This window comes from Silurus meridionalis, chromosome 6, assembly GCF_014805685.1.
Source record: "Silurus meridionalis isolate SWU-2019-XX chromosome 6, ASM1480568v1, whole genome shotgun sequence".
Lineage (NCBI taxonomy): Eukaryota > Metazoa > Chordata > Actinopteri > Siluriformes > Siluridae > Silurus > Silurus meridionalis.
The window spans coordinates 15,421,086-15,428,965 of record NC_060889.1 but is presented as its reverse complement, the minus strand read 5'-3'; the positions used below and the strand labels follow the sequence as shown (position 1 = coordinate 15,428,965).

The 7,880-nt window shown below is 32.6% G+C and overlaps 1 protein-coding gene across 3 annotated transcripts; it reads right to left on the bottom strand.

The window, feature by feature from the left end:
- Positions 1-575: 575 nt before the first annotated feature.
- On the bottom strand, positions 576-7,493 carry si:ch211-196f2.6 (immunoglobulin domain-containing protein). Of its 3 annotated transcripts, none has more exons than XM_046852856.1 (5): positions 7,081-7,493; positions 3,189-3,536; positions 2,920-3,070; positions 2,252-2,306; positions 576-1,574 (listed from the first exon to the last, which is right to left on the bottom strand). In XM_046852856.1, the coding sequence occupies exons 1-5, from the start codon at positions 7,082-7,084 to the stop codon at positions 1,296-1,298; spliced, it is 837 nt and encodes a 278-aa protein (XP_046708812.1). In that variant the 5' UTR covers positions 7,085-7,493; the 3' UTR covers positions 576-1,295. The 3 variants fall into 3 exon arrangements, with proteins under 3 accessions (XP_046708812.1, XP_046708811.1, XP_046708810.1); XM_046852855.1 differs by lacking the exon at positions 7,081-7,493 and adding an exon at positions 5,024-6,972 and having other exon boundaries at positions 2,252-2,303; XM_046852854.1 differs by lacking the exon at positions 7,081-7,493 and adding an exon at positions 5,024-6,493.
- Between the last annotated feature and the right edge of the window lie 387 nt (positions 7,494-7,880).

The window sequence follows — 7,880 nt, the reverse complement described above, 5'->3', positions numbered from 1 at the left end:
ACAGAGGCTTAAATACACCTGTTACCTCAAAGAAAATGGTTATTAAATCACTTAATTTTGTGTAATAAAGCTGATTTTAAGTTGTGTGCATGGTATTGTGTTCCATTTGTTGTAAATACTACACTACTACACTATACTACACTATTTTATCTCATTTCAAATGTAAAGTGTATAAAAATATTAAATGTGTGTCTTAAGTCTACATTTGATTTTAATGGAGATGAGAATCAGTTTCTTTTGCATACGTATTAAAATTTTCACAAATATTTTTTATAACATAATTATATTAATGTTTACTTGAACTACAAGATGGCTAAAGATTTATTTACTTTGCTTTTTTTTTACACCTTACTTTTACATGAACAAAGTCCACCTATTCATGGATTAAAAAAGTTCATTTGGGCCCATTTGTGATTTACATATGGACTTCACTCTTTGGCATTTGTACAGATTGTGAATTTGGAATAGAATCATGTAAATCATTAACTGCTTGATAGATTGTTATAGTAAACAAGTAAGTAGACAAACAACTCCACGATGAGTTAAATATATTTAAATGCATAAAATAAAACAGATTCATAAAATAAATGTTTTATTTATTTTCCCTGTTACATAGGGTCTATAATTTGGGTCTGCTCACAAACATTTTAATTTCCCCTTCCATTTAGTACAATAACAAAGTTCTGCTATCGTGTTATAGCACTGTTTTTGGTTACATTAGTTGCATTTCTAACACAACCATCCAAGACTGAAGTCTGGCTTTTCCCCTCCCACCTGTCCAAACATTACATTTTATTAAATATATCAATCTTATATATTAGAATACTACAAATGTATAACAATCTAGCAATTATAACATAACTGCTACCTCTTCACATACAGGCATTCACTTATGATAAATCATGAAAATAATTTTGACATACTTAACATTTTATAGCACTAGTAAATAAGATACAAGCAATCCAAGGAAATGTATTATTTTCATTTAAATGTATAACCGCTAACAAAATAGAAATAAAATGACCTTGAATACAAAGTATACATATAGAGCAAAACACTGCTATATATTTGTGTAATTATAGTTGTGTTTGCATTGTAGAGTGGTGTGTAGAATTAAATGTGAAAAAAGTCTCCACATCCTGTGCTTTCTATGTCTGTGGACCTTATAATTATACCTTAAAATTGTATCTTAAGAAGTAACACTAATACTACTAGTGCTACTACATTGTACAATTGCCTGCTTTCCACAATATGTTCAAGTAGTAGCTTCTATTGACTAGCAGATGATATTATGTTTAGTTACTGCTATCTGAAGATGATCTTGTCATTGTATCCATTGTATCTGGGATGTTTGGTGTGTTCTCTTGGTCCTTTTTTCGTAGAGGATTTTCACCAAGACGGTAATAAATCTGTCGTGAACCAACTAGACACCCTTGTGTTGATACACGTGTTCTTCCTTGATAGGCCTTCCATAGCCGGCCATAATACAAATCCTCTTTAATCTTTGCATATAATTTTGAGGGGTCAAAGCCAGAGGTTGAGGGGGGGACTTCATGTGCCTCTTCCGTGTACATCTAAAAAATATAGGCAAGATTAATATTTTTTTGAATTGGTTTTGGCTTATGTCAATGTTCTGTACAATGTAACAATGTTCTACAGTAGTCAGTATTGAAAAATGCAAAAAAAAAAAAAAAAAGCTCACAACTTTCCATTGATAATAGGCTTATCATTCCTTTTTATTTTAGCTACTTTAGCAGGCTTTACACTGTGATATATTATCACAGGCAATTGGCACTTGCTCTGTAATTTTGACACCTCACCTTGCATGTGTTTTTTTTTTTTAACCAGTTATTTTATTAGTTATATATAGTTATGTTTTTTTATCTAAAGTGGGCATCATACTACATTAAGCTTGTTAACCTAAAACAGTATTGTATAATTACAGTATGAGCTTTTTCCATTACTTACTGGAAAATGTTAGTCTTATCAATCTATGTGTGAACCTGCTTAGCTAAACAGTGGCCACTAAATCTCAACCACAGTGTCTTTGCAAAAGAAAATGAAAACAGGAAATACAGACAACACTATATACCACACATTCTTTCATCTTAGATCAAGTAAAAAGAAAACCATAGCACATATCATGAGTTTTTAAATACAGTTAGAGACAATAGTAAATGTACATTTCAGGGTACATTCAGTATGCTAGAATGTATTGTTGATTGAATTTCTTAAAATGATGATCTCTTACCTCTGTAAACGTTGATGGGTCTGTATACATATGTTGTATCTCAAGTACTTGTCTTCTAGGAACAGATCATCCATAATAAAAACAGAGCATTAAAAACATACTACATAATTGCCCACTTCTCATACATACATTTATAGAGATACACCATATAGTTCATATAATGTATCGTCTAGGCATGAATAAATAAACCTAACAAATCTACCATAAATGTAGAAAACAGAAAATCAAAAACAGTATGACCACATTGTATGACCACTTTTTGCTTTTTTTAAAAACGCATCAGAAGTCTCAGGTACACTTAGTGCAGATTTATTTAAAAAAGTTTTCTAGGAGGTTTTAAACCTCGGAGAACCAGCCACAATTCTTTTGGGGGCTGCAACTGTCAAATTTTTGTTTGTTTTGCTCTCTCAGGTGCATTTTTTGTATGAGAAGTGAGCAAATATGTAGTATGTTTTAATAACTGGCATACAAATGAACATTTGAACATTACCCAGTAATGCAGAAGACATAAAATAAACATCTTGATTTTTAAAGGGTGTCTAAGACTTTTGCTTGTGTTTGCATTTTAGAATTTTAATTGCCATATTATTATATATGATCTGACAGGCATAGGTTTTAACAAAATGTCAATGTAGATTATACATCATTGGTATTTTTTTTTATTGTACCTCCTACAGAAGCACCTCTGGAAAATGTAGATAGAAATAGTCAGAAATGAGACAGAAAGTATGCATCCGACTGCCAAAGCTCCAAATTGCCCAAATAAACCCTGCTTTCGTCCTGCTTCATGGGGTTCTGCTTCCTGAGATTTGAGCACACCTAGAAAGTGTGTGTACACATTAACACACATTTAACAAATCGTAAATATTGTAATAAAAAGTGTGAAGGCTGAGGAGTGATTCACTGAATAAATAAGGTTGGTGTAAAATCACTATACTTTTTATGGCTGCATCACTGATGTCAGTACATTGCTTCAGAATGCCTGATGGAAAGGTAATGAACTGACAGCAGATTTGTCCACTCTCATTTATTGCTGCTTTCTGAAAGGAAAGGTCTGAGAGTGCCAGAGGTTTGTGTTTCCCCTGTATCTTTATTTTGCCAAAGTGCTCAGAGAAGATGTGGATGCCTTGAGTAGGATGAAAGATTCCTAGTTTGGTGTAAATAGAACCTTGCACCATCTCCCAGTTGATCTGAGTGAGACTCTCATTTCCATAAAGGACACAGGTCAAGATTATGTTATCTCCTTCCTGACTGAGACTGATAGATATCCTGCTGTTGGAGATGCCTGTAGAGACAGAAAAGGCAAATGGTTTACAATGCCTTTTTGGTGGAAAACTGCCTTACTCTTTTATGCCAAAATACACTTCCTTGGACCTTTCAAAGTCCTTAACTGTGAATCTTCTGACATTTTTATTATGGTCTGTGTTTGATCTGTGCACGCATCCTCAATCTAGTTTTAGCCAGTTCTGTGGCAAATATACAATGTGCTGAGTTTCTTGGTAATTAGCAGTTCTTAGTAGTTTATATACATGGAGACTTTTTGTTTTGATATATTTTTTTTAGCACCATAAAGGAAAAAAAACAAACTAATCAGCTATTTTTGTCACATTGACATTATAGGTAAACATTGTGTACTCAAAATAGTATTAAAAAAAAGTTTACCTTAACCAAAATTACTTCATTAGTCAGCATATTAATTTTAATTATCTACAATTATCTGTCTTAATTCTGAAGTTTGCCACAAAACAATTGCAATTAAGGTGAAAGGTCATTGCGGGGTTGATTATACAAATAAATTACGGTAAATAATAAAATATAAAAAAATCTAGATAATATAAAAAATAATAGATACAATAGTTTATGCATGTGTTCATTATTTGACATGCTTTCATTTATTATTAAAAAACTATTATTAGAAGTGTTGTTATGGTTAAAGGTCTAATCACTTATTGGTATATTAATGCTGACGTACATTTTTCTTCCATGTTAATTGCTTTAAATTATATCAGACAGCTTTAATGTAAAGCACTGTGACAATTAGTGAGGCACAGCAAAGTCACATCATTGAATATCTATGTTGTGTGTGTCATGAGTGATTAGACCAGATATAAATTCTGCTTGGAGAATCCTCACTTCGCACTTTTTAAAATATAAATTACTTAAAACTGTGACTTAATTAAAAATAATGTTTGCTTTATCAATTATTTGAGCACAATTGTTAATTAAGCCCATCTTAAATTACAACAACATTACATTTTATGCACACATATTCAGTTATCTTTACAGACCCTCACAAGACGTAACTGAAAATATACTGCCTTTCTATTACCATGAAATAGCAATGAATAAATATGTGTTCAAACAACAAAAATCTTTGTGGTGTTTCTTATGCTTTAATTTGTCTCATAATTAAGTCATTTCAGATAGTTTTTTTCTTGCACACTTAATTCCTTTTTTTAATGATTTTTAAAACTGAAAATGCAGGTTGTCAGTTCTCGCATAGCTTAATCAATAAATCTTGCTGTAACAATTTTAAATCATTTAATTTAGTTAGCATTTAACTCCAAGAATTAATCTGCCGAAATGACCTCACAGCAAGATTATCTGCTTTAAAGTGACATAAATCTCAATTTCCAGGTACAGAAGATAAAGTGATATAAATACAAAGGACAATATGAATATTCCATATTAGATATCCTGATAATACTGTACAAACTGTATAGTACATTATATACAAAATGTCTTTAAAATAATTTACGCATTACCACGTACCTGTGTGCAGGAAGGAAACGATGAAAAACACACAGAGAGAACTCTTAATCATGGCTGCTCTTTTACACAAAAGACTCTTTTCTCTACAATCTTAATTCCACCTTGCTAAGAACCAATTTCCGACATGTAAAAGAATAAAACAATAAACTGCTTACATCTAAGAATTTATAGAGTTAAAAAATTTGCAGACTGATTAAAATCTTGCTCTGACTCTGTCTTTTTTCAGTTGTGTTATTTTCCACTGTCAGCTCAAACATAATTCAGTAGGTCTTCACAGGAAGGAAGTGATGACAAGTGTTCTTTAACATGTGGGAGTTTCCATAAAGCTCACCACAACGCACATGCAAAAAAAAATCTATAATTTACGAATTAAAAATTTAAGATTTAAGAAGAGAAGAGAAATAAATGCTTTGTTGTATGCACCATGTGCTTCATTTTAAATTCTTGCTTTTTGATGACAGAGGAAGCATTTGCTCAGTATGAAATAATTGTTTTCTGTATTTAGAATTTTAGTGTTCCTTCTGTTCAATTATCAATTGAATGCATAATTTAGAATCACATACTTTACATGCACCACATGAAATGTGTAAAATTGAAAGATAATGAGTAGACCAAGCAGGCAATCCTACAACCAGCATATGCTGCAAACGTGTAGAAAACTGTACACATTATGTTAGAGACATTATTGAACACTATTTAAGAAACACTAACCTAAAATCACAAAGTAGGGACCCGTTTGGTATATTTTTGTGCCATTTATGTATATTTAAATAGCTGAAGCTACCGTCCTAAGTCTTTTCATTTGTGTCTGTGCAAAAAATGGGCAAGAGAAGATTTTAAAGAAGAAATACTTCCTTTATACTATACATGTACTCCCTTTTAGTTTAGAGCATGCTAATATCTATAAAAACTAATTTCCTGTGTTTACTAGCGCTACCTCATCTCACTGTTTTTCATTTAACTTACATACTCTTTCAAGCAAGTTTTGAGTGATTTGAACAGACATTTAAATCTTTCTGTGCTGTTTCATCACTGCAAATGTAAATCATTTTAAACGTTTTATTTTGCTTTGTTATATAGTGCTTTATAATTCCTTTTGCCACAAGGTGGCAACTGAACTTTGTGAGCTACATAATTCACATATATAAATACTGTTTATGTAATAGTTGCACAGTGAAAGTAGAATTTATTGTGTGTTGTGTATCAGTGATGATACAAATATATAGGAATTTCACATTAAACCAGAGACCATTTCATCTATGTACACGTACAGTTGCAGGGTGTCAGACAAGAGACAAACCCAGTGTCAGAAATGTCATCACTCAACCAGCATTGTGTTGCTTCTCTGCCTGTTGTCATTACTACTAGCTACTTTTTGTTAAATTTATTAGTTGAGCTGGTTAAAAAATAAGGTAATCCACTGGAACTGAAAGCAAAACCAACTGAATTTAACGATAACAGAGAACTCAGCATTTATGAGTCTACAGTACAATCCTGCCATTGCACATATTAGCAAAGCGATTGTTATATAAGGCCTAGCCTCCAACATATACTTTGTTATTTGTGAAATAAATCAAAGCCTAAGTATATTAGATTTTGTTTGTAATAGGATTTTGTTATAGACATATGTGATTAGTGAAAGCAGTACTGTCCCCAGTTGTGCTAGACTTGAAAAATATATTTCAATATTAAAATAGCTATAGCATAAAAGGCATTGCATAAAAAATTTTTTCAATTTTACTCATATTCAGGGCAGTGTGATGCAGCCCTATCTATAACATAGTTCTGGCAGCCAGGCAAATCACAAGTTTAAACTAATAAAAAAAAAATATTTACAGGAAATTCTTTAAGACAGAGGCTTTGTTTGATCAGTAAAATGGCAAGCTCATTCTTTTGTCTTAGTAACCTCAATATAAATAAAAAGGTGAGATAATATTAATCACACCATTAAACATGTCTATTAAAAAAATGTATTATGTGCTTTCAGCAAATTGCTGGGATATAAGAGGAATGAATATTCTAATAAATACACTATATTGCCAAAAGTATTCACTCACCCATCCAAATCGCGAGTTCAGGTGTTCCACTCACAGGTGTATAAAATCAAGCACCTGGGCATGCAGACCCATAATGTTCTACAACCATTTGTGAAAGAATGGGTCGCTCTCAGAAGCTCAGTGAATTCCAGCGTGGTACTGTGATAGGATGCCACTGGTGCAATTAGTCCAGTTATGAAATTTCCTCATTACTAAATATTCCACAGTCACCAGTGCACAAGTGCACAAAGCAAGGTCCATAAAGACATGGATGAGTGAATTTGGTAAGGAAAAACTTGACTGGCCTGCATAGACTCCTGAACTCAACCTGATAGAACATGTTTGGGATGAATTTAGAGTGGAGACTGCGATTCAAGCCTTCTCGTCCAACATCAGTGTCTGACCTCAAAAATGCGCTTCTGGAAGAATGATCAAATATTCCCATTAACACACTCCTAAACCTTGTGGAAAGCCTTCCCAGAAGAGTTGAAGCTGTATTAGCTGCAAAGGTATAGCCAACATCACATTTAACCATATGGATTGAGAATCGGATGTTACTCAATTTCATTTGCATGTGAAGTCTGCTTTTTTTATGTTTTTATGTTTTATTAATTATGTAAGCTCCTCCTTTGTGCAGAGCTAGATTGGTTAAATATACCTTAATGTTACAAATGTCACCAATGGCCAATTGCCCTTTTTATACAGTGCCATGTGCATCAGCATCAAATACAGGGTGTTTCAGTCCTGTATTTCATGTGTCTACATAATTGTGACTGGAAGCTTATGTGCATTTGACCAGTCCAGTGGCTCCCCTTGTGGAG